The 15,640-nt window shown below is 61.6% G+C and overlaps 1 protein-coding gene and 1 long non-coding RNA gene across 5 annotated transcripts; one reads left to right on the forward strand and one right to left on the reverse strand.

The window, feature by feature from the left end:
- Positions 1 to 1,791, reverse strand: LOC125684961 (uncharacterized). Its single transcript, XR_007373361.1, has 3 exons — positions 1,416 to 1,791; positions 1,163 to 1,254; positions 1 to 737 (listed from the first exon to the last, which is right to left on the reverse strand). It is a non-coding gene; the product is annotated as an uncharacterized LOC125684961 (long non-coding RNA).
- Positions 1,792 to 2,621: 830 nt separating this feature from the next.
- TLE5 (TLE family member 5, transcriptional modulator) lies at positions 2,622 to 9,257 on the forward strand. Of its 4 annotated transcripts, none has more exons than XM_048927747.1 (7): positions 2,622 to 2,907; positions 3,171 to 3,268; positions 4,396 to 4,459; positions 5,695 to 5,739; positions 6,885 to 6,947; positions 8,221 to 8,295; positions 8,800 to 9,257. In XM_048927747.1, exons 1-7 carry the CDS (start codon positions 2,881 to 2,883, stop codon positions 9,016 to 9,018), a joined length of 591 nt encoding a protein of 196 aa, XP_048783704.1. In that variant the 5' UTR covers positions 2,622 to 2,880; the 3' UTR covers positions 9,019 to 9,257. The 4 variants fall into 4 exon arrangements, with proteins under 4 accessions (XP_048783704.1, XP_048783706.1, XP_048783705.1 ...); XM_048927749.1 differs by having other exon boundaries at positions 2,623 to 2,907; positions 3,195 to 3,268; positions 8,797 to 9,257; XM_048927748.1 differs by having other exon boundaries at positions 2,624 to 2,907; positions 3,192 to 3,268; positions 8,797 to 9,257.
- Positions 9,258 to 15,640: the final 6,383 nt, after the last annotated feature.

The following is a 15,640-nucleotide window of genomic DNA, read 5'->3' on the forward strand; positions in this document are numbered from 1 at the left end:
GGAACGTTTCATTTTTTTGCTTGGAAGGCAGCAGCAGCACGTTGTTATGGGCAGAAAGAGGGCAGAGATGCTCCTTCCCTTCACCTGCATGCGGGGTCAGCAGCTTCTGTGCAGGAAAACTGCATCCCAGGGGATGGAAAATGCAGGGAGCATCACTGCTGAGCACATACAACGTGTTGCACGGGGCGTGCTGCAGGAATGGGAGCTGCTCCAAGAGCTCCCTGTGCACTGCAAGGGGTTTTCAGCCAAAAAGAGAGCACCAAAAACGGGGACCTCAGCACTGATCTGCTCTGGGGTGATGGCCCACCCCACTGCCAACCCGTCTGTGCTCCCCTCAGGGACACAAAGCTGCCCGCACTGTTAATAATCCTTGGCAGGAAGCTGTCACAGATTTCACTAATATGGAGACGTCGGAGGGAAAAAGCTACTGCACAATATGCAGGAGCTGTCACAATAACTCAGCTGCTATATTGTTCTCTTTAAAAATAAATAGCACAACAGCCCAGCCTTCGGTGCTGGAGCCATGACGTGTGAGGTTTTATTTTTAATCAGTAAATGCACTGATTTTTCAAGGCAGACAGAGAACAGCAGCCGAAATCGAGGAAGGCTTCCTGTGCACACAACCAGCCCTGCTCCTCACTCCTTGTTTTCGCCATGCGGGGATCCAGCAGCGTTTCTCTGTTCACTGGAGCACTGCTGCCTCTGCCCATGGGGCTCTGCTGCCCTGGGCATGGTTTCTTCCAGCAAAGGAAAGCAGAGAAGAGGCAGTGCATTGTTATGGGGATCCCTGGGGCATTGCAAGTCAAAAAATTGAGCCTTACATTGTGATGGTGGGGTCTGCACTATGATGGTGAGACCTGCATTGTGATACTGAGCCCTGTGCTGTGATGGTGAGCCCCATATTGCAATGGTGAGCCTTGCATTGCAGTGGTGAGCCCCATATCATGATGGTGAGCCCCACACTGTGATGGTGAGCCCCACACTGTGATGGTGAGCCCTGCACTGTGATGCTGAGCCCCACACTGTGGTGGCACAATGTGATGGTGAGCCCCACATTGCCAGGGGGCTCCGATCCTGCAGCATCAAGCCAAGGACCATAAAGAACTGGGGAGGGGGCTTCGCTGCTTGCCAAGTTTGCCAAGGGCGGATGTGCCTGACCCACCTGGTGGCCTTCAGTGATGGCATCAGTGGACAAGGGAAAGGCAACTCAAGTTGTCAGCCTGCAGTTGTGCAAGGCCTTTGCACGGCCCCAAACTGCAAAATGGGAGAGAGATGGGGTTTGTGTGGTTGGATGGTCACAGCTGGGGGGCTGTGGTCCTTGGCAGTCCCACAGTCCCCCCCCTGGGCTGCACCTATGGGGGGGCAGTGAGCAGGGAGGGGGCTGTTCCATCTGCTCTGCCCTTGTGAGGCCCCACCTGCAGTGCTGCATCCAGGTCTGGGTCCCCAAAACAGGAGGGATGTGGGGCTGTGGGAGTGGGAGCAAAAGATGCTCAGAGCGCTGAAGCGCCTCTGCTATGGAGACGTGTTGATGGAGCTGGGGGTGTTTGGCTCCAGGAAACCACATTGAGCCTTCAGTACTGGGAAGCACAGCAGGAGGGGGAGCGACTTTTACCCGTCTGATAGCAACAGGGTGAGGGGGAATGGCTTCAAACTGACAGAGGGGAGACTGAGGTTGGATGTGAGGAAGAAATCTTTGACCCAGTGGCGATGAGACCCCAGCAGTGCTGCCCAGAGCTGTGGGTGCCCAACCCTGGAGGTGCCCCATGCAAGTGACAGGCTGGGCAGCCTGAACTGGGGGGGGTGGGGGTACCCAGGGTGGAGGAACCCATAGGGGGGGACCCAGGGGGGTGGCAGCCAGGATTGGGGAACCTGGGGGGGAACGATCCAGGGGGTGACGACCCAATGGGGGGACTTGGGGTGGGGGGGATCCATGGGGGGGGCACCCGGGAGGGGGGAACCAGAGGGAGGACCTGAGAAGGGGAACCCGGGGAGGGGGGAGATGGATCCGGATGGTGGAGACCCGGGGGAGGACCCCGGGGGGGAAACCAAAGGGGGGGATCCAGGAGGGGACAATCCATAGCAGGGGACAGAGTGGAGGGATCGGGGGGATGGAACCCATAGGGGGGGACCCCGGGCAGGGGTCCGGGGGGGGGGGGAAGGGGGCCGGACCCAGGGGTGAGAGACCCAGGGGGGTGAACCGGGGGGGAGACCCAGGAGAAGAACCCAGGGGGAGAAACCCATAGTGGGGGACCCAGGATGGGGGAATCCGGGATGGGACCCAGGGAGGGGGACCGGGGGGGGGGGGGGGGGGGAGCCAAGGGGGGAGGAACAAAAGGGGGGGGTAGAACTGGACGATCTTTAAGTCCCCCCCACTCTAAGCCTTTCTTCGATCCCGCGGCGCTCCCGCAGCAGGTGCGGGGCTCTCCGTCGCAGAGCAGACCCCAAAGCCAGGGAACGTCCGACGGAGCGCGGTCCGAGCGGCCGAGCATCACGGCCGGGGGGTGGGAAGGAAGGAAAGGGAGGAAGGAAGGAACGGGGAAGGGGGGGGGGGGGAGCGGCTCAGCGCCCCGCACCGCCCGGATCGCGGCGGGGGCGGAGACGGCCGTGGGCCCGCCCGGCCCGGGGAGGCGGCGGCGGGGCGGCAGGTGGTGCCGAGCAGCCGCAGGACGGAGCGGATCGCAGCCGCCATTAGACAATAGGCGGCGGCTCGGGGCAGAGCGGCGCGGGGCGGCCGCGGGGCCGGGCCCGGCGCGGACAAAGGCGGAGGAAAAGAAGGAGGAGGAGGAAGGGGGGGAAAAAAGCAAAGCAAACAAACCGGGAACGGAGCGGTGCGGTGGAGCGGTGGACCGCTGAGTGCGGTGAGCCGGGCTGCAGCCTGACATGATGTTTCCACAAAGCCGACACTCGGTACGGCGGCACCGGGAGAAGGAAGGAGGGAAGGAAGGAAAGAAGGAAGGAAGGAAAGAGGGAGGGATGGGGGGAGCACCGGGAGCTGCCTCCTCCTCCTCCTCGTCCTCCTCCTCCTCCCCGCCCGCAGCCACCGGGGACGGCAGCGGGGGGTGCGGGTGACCTTGGGCGGCGGCGGTCCCGGTGGCGGCAGGCTCCGGTTGGGGGGTGGGCAGGGCTGTGGGCCCCCCGTTGGGTGTGCAGCGCTGTGTGTGTTGTTCAAGGGCTCCTCTCACCTGCCGCAGCAGCTCAAGTTCACCACCTCCGACTCGTGCGACCGCATCAAGGACGAGTTTCAGCTCCTGCAGGCCCAATATCACAGGTACGTGTTGGGTAACCGCCTCCAGAAATCACCCCGAGCATCCCGGGGGGGTCCGCTGTGCACCCAGGCTTGGGATCGTCCGCTTTGGCATCGCTTCCCTGCACGGACCGGGACGCGGCGTGGCCCATCGGTGGCCAAAAGATCGGCTCCGTGCAGCTGAATGCTCTGCCCTCCCCTCCCAGCCTGGATTTCCCCCCCGTGCGCAGCCTTCCCAGCCTGCTATCGCCTCCGTGTCCCATCTGGAAGACCGCCGTGAGCATCCTGGGGGGAGGCCCGGTGTTCACCCATTGCTGCCTGCCTTTGGCAGAGGACCAGGAGGGGACCCGGCCGTGCAGTCTGGCCCAGCATTGGCCAAAAGCTGCAATCCAGGCAGGGCAACGCTCTGCCCAGCCCCGAAAGATGGGATTCTGGAAGGAGAGAACGCTCTTCCTTCCACCCCCACCCCCAGCCAGGTCTTCCCCCCGTGCACGGCTCAGCCAGCGCTGTGCACGGCTTTGCCAGCCCTCCCGTGTGCAGCTCTTCCAGCCCTCCCGCCTCTCGCTGGGAGTTTTCCTCCCCTCTCCCTGCTGGCTGCCATTCTTGGATCACGAATGCTGCAGGGAGCACTTAAAGCCAAATGCTTCCGCTTTTCCGCCTGCGGAATGGCTTCTGCTGACCCAAAAGCTGGCTGCTGATGGGCTCTCTTGCTGTTTGCTTTTGAGCTGCACGCATGCACCAAACCATCGCTCTGTGCCCCGTTGCTCCCACCCCCCCCGGGCTCAGCATCGTGCAGCATTGTGCCCTGACCCCCCCTCTGTGCTGCAGGACCCGATCTGCTCACGGAGCAGCAGGTTTGGTGGAGATGAAGCTGTTTCTCGTTTGAAACATAAAACCACAGCACATGCTGGTTGCAGCTGCCGGGCTGGGGAGCAGCGTAAAGCACAGCGAGCAGCACGTTTGTTCTTAAGGGTGCAAAGAACCCAAAGGAAAGGGGAAAAGCCATCATTCTGGAGGCTTGCACTGGGCTTCCCCAAAATAGGTTCTGGCCGGTTGCTGAGCTGCACGGGGTCACGCAGCAGGCTGGGATGGACCCCGCAGGATGCGACCCGCTGCCCTCCTGGTTCTCTCACTTCTTTCTGCCTTTCCAGCTTGAAGTTGGAATGCGACAAACTGGCCAGCGAGAAATCGGAGATGCAGCGTCACTACGTCATGGTGAGGAGCTGCTGGGGCAGAGTGTGGGTGGCACGGGTGGGGAGCAGGTGCTGCTGCTGCTGCTGGGCTCATGCACACGGAGCTGCTCGCGCTCTGGGCCCTGGGGTGCATTTGGGGTGGAGGGGTTGTGGAGTTGGTGCCCCGCTGGGATCCTGAGGAGGAATCTGCCAGGAAAGAGCTGTTCTCATGGGATGTTGTAGTGTCCATAAAGAGGGGCTGGTGCTTGTGCTGCCCGGCAGGAAGCGGGGAGATGTGGAAATTGATGGAAAAATAGAAACCCAGGCACAGTGGAGCCTTCCTGTCCTCCTGAGCCATCGGTGGGTCCCATCCCTGAGCCCAGCACGCCTGGCACAGAGCTGCTCAGTGCATGGAGGATTCCCCTGCTTAATTCTGCCTTTTTCTCACTGATAAATGCTTGCTCCATGCAGCATGGATGCTCGCACAGCCAAACCTTTCGGCCTGGTGGTCATTTTTTAACCTTTCCTACCACCAGAATTGGTGATCTCGGCACCGCAGGGTCCTGCCCAGCATGCAGGGAGCTCCTGTGTGTGTGCAGAGCTGCTCTGCTTCTTGAGCAAGCCCTGGTGAGCAGCGTGGTGCTCCTGCTTCCCACTCGGGCTGCAGGATGCGGGGAAGCAGTGATGTGGGAGCAGGCAGAGCAATGCAGTTGAGACCAAAGCAGCAGCAATCTGCTCGTCTCAGAAGGAAGCGAGCGCAGACGTGGATCTTCTTTCCCCCTTTGGAAGAACTGAGAGGAGGAAAGATAAGGAGATTTCTGAAGCCCTCGAATCAGCCTTAAGAACAGCTCTTGGACGGGTCAGGAATCGACTTCTCCTGCCAATAGCTCGCACTGGAGCTGCCTGTTGCTGGTGTGCGTGAGGGGGGTGGGTTTTGTGTGTGCGTTTCATGCAGCTCCTTCCCAAACAGCTGGAGCTGTGTGCAGCTGGGGCCCAGTGCTGAGCCCTTCCATTTGCTGCTGGAGCAGCCACGTGGGCGTTAGGAGATGGGCCAGCAAACAGCCGGGCTGTGCCTCTTCCCAGCAAGGATCTGCAGAGCACTGAGCTCCCAGCGCCGTGCCGGGGCTCTGTGAAGGTGCTGAGTGGCTCTGGGTTGTTTGAGGTCCCACCTGGGCTGGAGCAGGCTGCGGACAGGAGGAAGGCACGGATGGAGGGGGGTTTCTTTGCCTGCTGGAGTCCTGATTCTGTCTGTCTGTTCTCTTCTTCCCTGCTCTGCAGTATTACGAGATGTCCTACGGGCTGAATATTGAAATGCACAAACAGGTACGGGGAGGGCGGGCTGCGTGCTGTGCCCTCTGTCCCTTCGGTGGTATTTCAGGATGTCAAACGTCAGCGCTGCTTTGGGGATCGCCAGCTCTGGCATGGGGGAGGACCTTCACGTTTTTTCCACCCTTTGACCTTATAAAAACATCTTTTCTTGCTGGGAGGAAAAAAAAAAATCCATCATCCTGCCTTTACAAACCCTTCTGGAAGGTGGGATCCACCTGGGGGTGCTTGGGCTCTGGCTGCACACCTGCCTGGGCTGGTGGAAGGGGGTGATCCTGTCCCCCAGCCCACAGATGCAGTCAGTGGTAGAAGCTCTGCTGCAGCCTGGCTGAGTTTGTTGGTTCCCCTCGCTGGTGGTTCAGCTGTTCAGTATCTCAGTGGCTAATTACCTGTGCTGTTAACAATGTGAGCTCCTTTAGCTCTTGGTCACAGTCATCTGCGTGTGTCCCAGCTCGGCTCAAAGCCTCTTAGAACCATTCTGCTCCCTGCAAATGCACTCAGAGCCTCCGATCCCATCACCTTGGGAGGGAAATCTTTTGGCCAAGCTGCAGGATTTGGGCCACGGCTCCTCACTGCCATCTCCCAGCCCATGGCAGCGCTTGCCAAAACCCCCTGGGTCTCTCTTTCCCCTTTTCCTTTGGGCTGTTAGAGGGTAAGCTGCAGAACTCTGGCTGCTCTGCTCTTCCCCAGCCAAAAAGCCTTAATGCACCCCAAATTTGCTGCCTGCTTCTGATGCAGGAGCTGCCCCCAGCCCTGTGCTCTGTGTCAGCCCGTGGGGGTAATGGGGGGGCTGAGGATGCCCAGCAAAGTGAAGGTCACAGCCACAGCCCACCTGTATCTGCACGGGGGATGTAATTCTGCACATCCCCACCCAGGTCTGTAATAAATTTTCTCTCTGGTTGCTCCCGACTTCATTAAATGAACACTGGAGACCCTGAGAGGGAAGAGAATATTGAGAACTCGCTCCTTGCTGTCAGCAGCTCTGATTTATTTCAGCATCTGGGGGCTGAGGTGTCCCCCCACTCACACTGGGCTCCCTCCAGCTCGTGTGTTCTTGCTGCAGGCTGTGCTCAGGATGGGTGCCTTGGGATCCCCTCACTCCATTCCTCTCTGTTGTTTGTTTTTTTCCTTCCCCTCTCCAGGCTGAAATCGTCAAGAGGCTCAATGGGATCTGTGCACAGGTTCTGCCCTACCTTTCACAGGAGGTAACTGCCTCAGCACCCGGCTTGGAGGCTCTGGCACGAAGGAGCCCTGGGCTGCTCCTGCCCTGCTTCCTCTCCACCCATGCCTGTTCCATGCGGGACGAGCCCTTCAGGATAGGTTGAAGCCCACATCCCAGCCCCCAGGCCTTGCTGGGACTGGTGGGTGGGTGGGTCTGTCTGTCTGTCTGTCTGTCCCCTCTGTGGGGCAGCTGCAGACAAACTGGGCTCTGTTCTCACCCCGCTCCCGTGACTCCCAGCTGCTTCTGACTGAGTGCAGGCAGTGGTGGATGGCTGAACATTAAAAAATACCTCCATATGGCTCCTGGAGACCAGGTTCCTCTGCCTCATTAATTAATGTGGCTGATGGGCTCCTCCCACTCCCCTGAGAAATTAATTGGGAGGGCTCAGGGGAAGGGGGGAGCTGCTGAAGCACCCTCAGCGTGATGTCTGTCCTTGTGCTGCCCCTCAGGCTGAGCCCTGGGGTGGCTGTTCAGGGGCTGTGGGGAGGGGGGCTGCATTTTGGGGCCTGGATAAGCTTTGGGGGGGGGGGCAGGCCGTGCTGCTGCTGCCCACCTGCTCTGGGGGAAGGCAAAGTGGCTTGCTGAGCAGATCAGCGGTGGCTGATAACTAAGCCCCAGCTAAACCCTTTGCTTCTTAATGCGACACGTTCCCCCTCCCCAGCCCTGTCCTTCTGCCAAGACACAAAGAATACACTGCTGGCAGCAATGAGGTGCTCAGGCCTGGTGCTGGGAGACCTCGTGCTCTCACGGGAGCGAATGCAGCCATCCTTTATTTGTTTTAAGCACTCAGCACAGCTCTTTTTCCTGCCTCTGTCTGGAGGCGTGCAAGGCTCATCCACAGCAGCACCTTCCAGGTTGGAGCCTGGGGCACATCCCAGGGGCTGGGGAGCTGCCCAGGAGCTTCTGATTTCTGAGGCTTGATTTGTTTTTGCTTTTTGGGGGGTCTGGTGCCGTGTCAGGGCTGGGCAGGGTAGAAGGTGCAGCCTGCCTTGGGGTGAGCAGAGTGACTGGGACTGTGTGGCCACAAGGATGGAACAGGAGGGTGGATGTGTGCGCTGCGCCCCTGTCCTCCTTCCTTCCTTCCTTAAGCCTTTAATGACGCCAAATTCCTCTTTTTCCCCACCCCAGCACCAGCAGCAAGTCCCTGTGTGGCCACAAGGATGGAGCAGGAGGGTGGATGTGTGCGCTGCGTCCCTGTCCTCCCTTCCTTCCTTAAGCCTTTAATGACGCCAAATTCCTCTTTTTCCCCACCCCAGCACCAGCAGCAAGTCCTGGGAGCCATTGAACGAGCCAAGCAGGTGACGGCACCGGAGCTGAACTCCATCATCCGTGTACGTGGTGCATGTTTAAGTTTGGGTGTGGGGGGACGGGGTCAGTGCCTGTGTTGGCAGAGCTGAAGGTGCGCCCAGGGGGCTGGGATGGGCTGTGGGTGCTGGGATGGCCCTGCTGGTTCTGTCCAGGCTCGCTGGAGCATTGCTTGGCTGTGCAAGGGAGCGCAGGCTCTGCTCTGCCCCACAGAGCGTAAAAGGAGAGAGGCTTTGGTTTGGGGCAGGAGCTGCAGCAGCTCTTTGCTGTGAAAACACCATCTGTTCCTAGTCAAGGCTGAGAGGGGTTTAACCGCATCCTCGGAGCGTGCCAGCAGCCGAGGCCAGGCATCCTGTGGGCTGGGGGGCTGCGTTCCACAGGGGACGCGCTGGGGGGCCGCCGGGGCTGGGTGCTCTGTGGATGCTCCCAAGGGGGCAGCCGGGCTTTGGGGCTGGGGGAGGGGGCTCAGGTGCCCTTGCAATGACAGCTGCCCCCTCCCACCCCCACCCGCCCCTCGTTCCCTACAGCAGCAGCTCCAAGCCCACCAGCTCTCGCAGCTCCAAGCCCTGGCGCTGCCTCTGACTCCGCTGCCCGTGGGGCTGCAGCCCCCATCCCTCCCCGCCGTCAGCGCCGGCTCCGGCCTCCTTTCGCTCTCGGCCTTGGGCTCCCAGGCTCACCTGGCCAAGGAGGACAAGAACGGCCACGACGGGGACGCCCACCAAGACGACGATGGGGAGAAATCAGATTAGAGTGAAGGGGTCGGGGCTGCTGGGTGTGGGGGGGCGTCCGTGCCAGACGCAGCAGCCGCAGGGCAGCAGCGCCCCAGGGCAGCGCCGTGGCAGCCGCTCTGTGCCCCCGGCTTCGTCCCGCTCCGTTCTGGGGGCGCTGCACCCACTGCTCCCCTCGGTATTTAACGATGACCCTCGGTCCTACAGGTTTCTGCACAACTCCCTGCCCCAACGACCCCCCCCCCCATCCCCCAAATCTCCCCCCCCCCCCCCCCAACCCCTCTCGCCTCTCCGGCTCCTCGCTGTTCTGCATGTCTCTGTTTTTAACCAGTCCCGCAGCAACCGCCGCAGTTCCACGTGTCCAGCCGGGTTTTCTCGGGCTGGGGGGGGGTCCTGCTGCCCGCCCCCCTTGGCAGAACACTGCTGGGGGGGCTGGGAGCTTGGGGGTGGCTGGGGGGCATTCGGGTGCCTGGGAGCCCCCCGGTCCCCTCCCCACGCCCCCCTGTAGAGGATACAGCAGCTTTCTCTGTTCTTATCTCCGTGCGCTAGCGTGTCTTCAAAAACAAAATAATAATACAAAAAATGGAACGACGACGACGACGAAAGAAGAATAAAACTAAATAATAATCTGGTGTTTGTATATAGTCCTTTAGACAGATCTCGTTTTGCTTTTTGTGTTTAATCACTTGACCTATAATAAGAGGAACTGAAAATGCTGTATCAAGGACGTACAAGCTGTGCCTTTCAAATAAAGAAATAAGAAGGTTGGTTAAGATGGTGACGTGCTGCCTGTTTTCTTGCTTAGAAATGCTGTCGGGGGGGGGGGCCTCAGGAGGGCATGGCCCCCCATTGCCTCAGGGCTGTGATGGCTGTAATAGAATTGGCTCTTAATAATTAGAGCCGTCCTCTGGTTAGCGAGCCTGTCCTGATAACATCTTCCTCTGGTATCTCCCAGGCCAGCTGGAGTGGGAGAATTTCCTTCCCCTGGGGAAGGGGGCTGTGAGGTGTGCAGCAGAGATTGGGCTGAGCAGCCAAAATTTGGCGGGGGGAGGAGGGGGGGGGCTGGTGTATGGGATCTGGATGGGAGCCTGAGGCTCAGTGGGGTTATGGGCCTGTGGGTTATGGGGTGCTGGGGGGCTGCAGGGCCATGGGGTGGTTATGTGGTCTTGGGGTGGGTTAGAAGGCTCTGCTGGGTTACAGGGCCTGCAGTCCCATATGGGGCATGGAGCTGTGGGCTTTGATGGGGTTACAGGGTCCGCAGCCTATGGTGGGTTGTGGGGCGCTGGGGGGTTGGGGGGCCTTGGGGTTTACAGTGCCTTGGGCCTTGAGTGGGTTATGGGACCTTGGGGTGGGTTGTAGGGCCTGCTGTCTACGATGGGCTGCAAGGCCCTGGGCCTTGGCTGGGTTATGGGGCCTTGGGTGGGTTACAGGGCCTGCAGTCGATGGGTTATGGGGCCACGGACCTCAGTGGGGTTACAGGGCCCTGGGTGAGTTATGGGGTCCTGGGCCTTGGGTAGATTACAAGGTCTGCTGTCTTTGATGGATTATGGGGCTGTGGGCAGGTTACAGGGCATCAGGTGGGTTGTGGGCCTTGGTGGGGTTACAGAGCCTTGGGTGGGTTATGGGACCCAGGACCTCGGCTGGATTGCAGGGATCTGGGCTTCATTTGGGTTGCAGGTCCTGGTAGATTACGGGGCCATCAGTGGGGTGGGTTACAGGGCATCAGGTGGGCTATGGGGCTGTGGGTCTTGGGTGGGTTACTGGGCATAAGGTGGGTTATAGGGCTCGGGGGGGGGGGGGGCGGGAGTCACAGCTCCTGGGCATCAGATGGGGTCACAGAGCCTTAGGCAGGTTATGGGGCCTTGGTTGGGTTATGGAGCCTTGGTTGGGTTATGGGGCCCTGGTGAACCACAGGTCCTGCAGCCTTTGGTGGGTGATGGGGCTGCGGGCAGCATCAGGTGGGTTATGGGGCCGTGGGCCTTTAGGGGTCACAGAGCCCAGAGCGCCGTGAGCCCACAGATGACGAGGCAGCGCTCTCTCTACCCGAGCCCAAGGACGGGGCTGAAGCCCGGCGTTCCCCCAGCGCTGCACAGGCTGGGCTGAGCTGAGCAGCAGCTCCGGACAGAGCAGCACGGGTAGCTGCAGCCTGACCCCAGGTCCCACGGCTGCTCCCAGGGCACGGCCAGAGCTGGGCAGGGGGTTTCCCGTGTGAAAGGGCGGCGTGGCTGCGGGCCGGGGGGCTGCCGCCCGAACGGTGGTCCCTAAAAGTCCCTAAAAGTCCCTAAAAGTCCCTAAAAGACCCTAAAAGTCCCTGTGCTCCGTAAGCGCTGCTGAAAATCCCCGCTGGGAGCGCTGCTGGCTGCGGGGAGGGCCGAAGCTTTTCAAGCGCTTTCACCTCGAGGTCAGCGGTTCAGACTCAGCCTGGGGGCAGGGAGCACGGTAAGTGGATGTTATTCCTGATGGATGTGCGAGGGGAGGAGGATTTAGGAGAAATTGGTCTGGGGCGTTTTCAGGCCGGAGACTTCAGAGGAACAGACGTCCCTGTTGTTAGAGCTAATTAGCAGCTTCGGTTCGGTGGGCAAAGGGTCGAACAAACCACGAGGCTGCTGGCTGAGCATCCCTGGCTGCCGGCGGGCTGCGAGCCGCTCCCGGCCGGGCTGCTGGCACTTCCTTGCTCCCCGCGGGAGGCTGACCTGCTTCAAAGCACACAGACAGAGCTCTCAGGCTCTCCAAATCCCCCGCACCTCCCAGCAGATGCTGGATCTTGTGCTCTGCTCCCGCAGCATGCTGGCTTTGCACTCAAGGCATTTCTCTGGGGGCCCCCCCCCCAGACCAGGCAGCATTGCGGTTCCCTGCGTTGGGTTTGTTTCTGATCTCCCCGTTCCGTGGGGAATCTTGCTAGAGTTGGGCTCAAATTAAAAAAAAAAAGAGGGTTAAAAAAAGGTTAGAAATCCCCTTCTGACTCTCCTCGCAGCTGCAGACCGGAGGAAGCAGCCTTGCTGTGTCCAGACGGGCTGCTTTGCCTCGTAACTCCCAGCGCAGAGCTGCCAGCCCATCCTGCCCTGGCAGGAGAGGTTGGAGGCACGCGGGTGGCGAGCGACACGGGGTCCCCAAAGTGCTGCTGATCTGTGATGATTGAAGACCTTCTCCTGGCAGACAAACCGCTCCTGAGGATGTGGTACGAGAGTGGGAGAGCCATGCGGGCAGAGAGGCCGCGAGCCAGCGCTGCTGGCACAGGGCTCCTTGGAACAGCTCCACAGAGCTGCGGCTTGTCTGGGGGGGGACGGGGAGCCCGTGTGCAGCCCACAGAGCCTCCAGCCCTGACCTGACATCGATTCCTGCCTGCAGCACTTGGTGGGGACCCCCCGCTGCCTCACCTCACTCCCCCCCCCCCCGGCCACCAGCCTGTCGCTGGAGAGGTGACAAAATGGCATCTTTCCTCCCCGGCGAGGTGAGTGGCTGCCAGTTCCTCGCTGGGTCAGGCAGGTTTCCCTCGCTTTATTTTTTGCCATCCCCCGCCGTTTCCTCCTCCCCTGCATCGCTGTGGGAACAGCGGGGATTGCCTCCATCGCTTCCCCCCCTCCTGGCTCCCAACCTCTTCATTTTTCAGCACAGCTTTGCTTGAAACAATGGCACAAGCCTGCAAGCCAGGAATGCTTTGCAGCGCGGTGGAGCAGGGCCTCCTTCCCAATTCATCACTAATGCAGGAACGCCAAGCCCTTCCTGGCTGCAGCGAGCACGAGATAAAAGCTAAAAGAGGCATCAATAATTAAAAACCACTCAGAGCCGGTAAGTGCAAACAGGAGCCAACACACGGATCGAAGGCAGCGCCAGCGATGGGGGCTGTCAGCTGCTGGGCTGCTCACAGGGCTCCCACACCCCCCCTGCCCCCCCCCAGCCCACAGCCACGCGGTGACAAGGTGTCCACGGGTCCAGCAAACACAACGGGTGTGAGGCCATGCAGGGAAAAACCCAAATCTTCGCTTGGGTGATCCCAATTTTGCACCCCCCCACTGCGTGGCCACAAAACCTCCTCAGGCTGCTCTGCCCATTTTCCCTGCTGTGGGGGGGAAACTCAACGCCCGCCCCCCCCGCGGCTCCCCCAGCCCTGCCCTGTGTTACTTTCCCCACATCCTCTTCCCCGTGTCTGCGGCCCCCACGTTCCCTGCCCTGATGTCCCCTGCCCCTTGTCCTCCTCTCCAAGCCCCCCTCCCTGTGCCTGCTGCCCCGTGCCCCTTCCCCACACGCCCTGCCCTATGTCTCCAGTCCCACATCACCTTCAGTGTCCTCTTCCCCATGTCCTCTTCTTCCTGTCCCCCTATTATGTCCTGCTGCCCTCTGTCCTACATCCCCTTCCCCACGTCCCCTTCCCTATGTCTCCAGCCCCACTTTCCCATATTCCCTTCCCTATGTCTGCTCCAGTCCCGTGTCCCCTGCCCCATGTCCCCTGCCAGTGTCCTCTGCCCCACATACCCTTCCCTGTGTCTTCTGTCCTATGTCTCCAGCTCCCAGCCCCCCGTACCCCATGCCCCTTTCCCTATGTCTCCAGCCCCAGGTCCTCTGCCCCACATTCCCTTCCCAGCCTCCAGCCCTAAATCCCCAGCTCCATATCCCCTCTTCCATGGCTCCAGCCCCACTTCCTTGCCCAATATCCCCTTCTTTCTGTCTCCAAGCCCCTATATTCCCACCCCATATCTCCAGCCCCATATCCCCTTCCCTATGGCTGTTGCCTTGTGTCACCAGAGCTCTGCCCCACATCCCCTGCCCTATATCCCCTTCTCCATTTCTCTAGCCCCAAGTCTCCAAGCCTCATATCCCCTCTTCTAGGGCTCCAACCCCACTTCCTTGCCCCATATCCCCATCCCTATATCTCCAGCCCCCACATCCCCTTCTCTATGTCTCCAGCCCCCATATCCCTTCTTTTTATGGCTCCAGTCCCCACTTCATTGCCTCATACCCCCCTTCCCTACATCCCCTGCCCTATATCCTGATCCCTGTATCTCCAGCCCCATATCCCCATCCCTACATCTCCAGCTCTGCATTCCCTGGCCCCATATTCCCTTCCCTATGGCTGCTGCCCTGTGTTTCCAGCCCCCTGCCCCCCATCCCCTCCCCTACGGCCGCTGCCCCACATCCCCCGCCTGCCACATGTCTTTTAACCCCCCGTTACGATGTAGATGCCGATACCCGCCCTCCCCTCCCCCCCACCCGCAGCTCCCGGGTCTCTGCGGGCAGCGGGGGCCGGGGGGGGGGGAGTACCGACACTCCTCCACCGCCCCACGTTACTTTGAGTGGCAGCCGGCGGCCGCCGCAAGGCCTGGTGGGCCGATGGTCCGCCCTCCCGCTCCCCTCGCGCTGACCGCTCCCGGTGCGGGCCGTTGCGGAGCCGCGTTGTCCCCGGGCTGAGCGGAGCCCCCGGCCGCGGTGGCGCTGCGGGGTTGGCGGGCGGCGCGCGCCCCGGGCGGGGTCAGCGGGCGGCACGTGGAGGACGGGCGGCCTACAACTCCCATCGGCCCCCGCGGCGCCCCCGCCCGCCGCGATTGGTCGCGACGGTCACGAACAGCTGAGCGCGACGATTGGCTGGCGCTCTGGCGGCGGCAGCCAATAGCGTGCGCGGCCCCCGCCGCGGCGGGCCGTGAGGTTGCTTAAGGTGGAGCGGCACTCGGGACTCCCGCAGCCTCCGGTACCGGCGCGTTCCGGGGCCGGCGGGGTCGCGCCACCTTAAATCGTTCCCCGCCGCCCCGTGGCGCGCCCCCGCCGGGCTGTCCCCGTGGGGATTCCGCGGGCTGCCCCGGCCCGGTCACGTGATCCGCCCCACCGGAACGGAGCGGAGCCGCGGTGCCCCTACGGGGAGCGGGCGGTGCGGGGATGTTCCCGCAGGGGCGGCACCCGGTGAGTGCCGGGCTTTAGCGGGGGCCGTCCCGGGAGCTCCGTGCGGCTGACGGCGCCGTGCTCTGTTCCCGCAGGCCCGGGCAGCCCTTCAAGTTCTCGGTTTTGGAGATCTGCGAACGGATCAAGGAGGAGTTCCAGTTCCTGCAGGCGCAGTACCATAGGTGGGGGGGAAGCAGGGGCCGACAGGTGGACGGGGCTCCGGAGCGCGGGGCTGCGGCTCGGGGTTCCCTTGGCTGCCCCCTCCGTGGGCTGAGCCGGGTGTGGGGCGTAGGGAACGGCGGTGACGCCGCTGTGGGTTTCGGGTTCCCCCCCCCTTCCGCCCCCCCCACTGAGGACCGCCGCTCCGCTCCGCAGCCTGAAGCTGGAGTGCGAGAAGCTGCTGAGCGAGAAGACGGAGATGCAGCGGCATTATGTCATGGTGAGCCCCCCCCGCCGCGCCGACCCCCCCCCGGTTCCCCTTCACGACCTGAATCCCAGCCCCTCCCCACCGCGGGACCCTGCGCTGAAGGCTGGGAGTCAGGTGGGAGTTGATGCCGTGAGTTTGTCTCTTAATTTTATTTATTCCCTTCTATTTGGCCTCTTGGGAGCCCCCCCTCCTGCGCCCTGGGTGGGTGCTGGGAGCCCCCCAGGAGCTGTGGGGCTGACGGGCCTCCTCTGTGTCAAGGAGGGGGATGGGATGGGGATGGGAGCATCATTCCTTCTCGTTCTGCACCTCTATGAGACTCGCTGCATCCCATCCAAAGAGCTTGCA

Source organism: Lagopus muta, chromosome 26 (genome assembly GCF_023343835.1).
Source record: "Lagopus muta isolate bLagMut1 chromosome 26, bLagMut1 primary, whole genome shotgun sequence".
NCBI lineage: Eukaryota > Metazoa > Chordata > Aves > Galliformes > Phasianidae > Lagopus > Lagopus muta.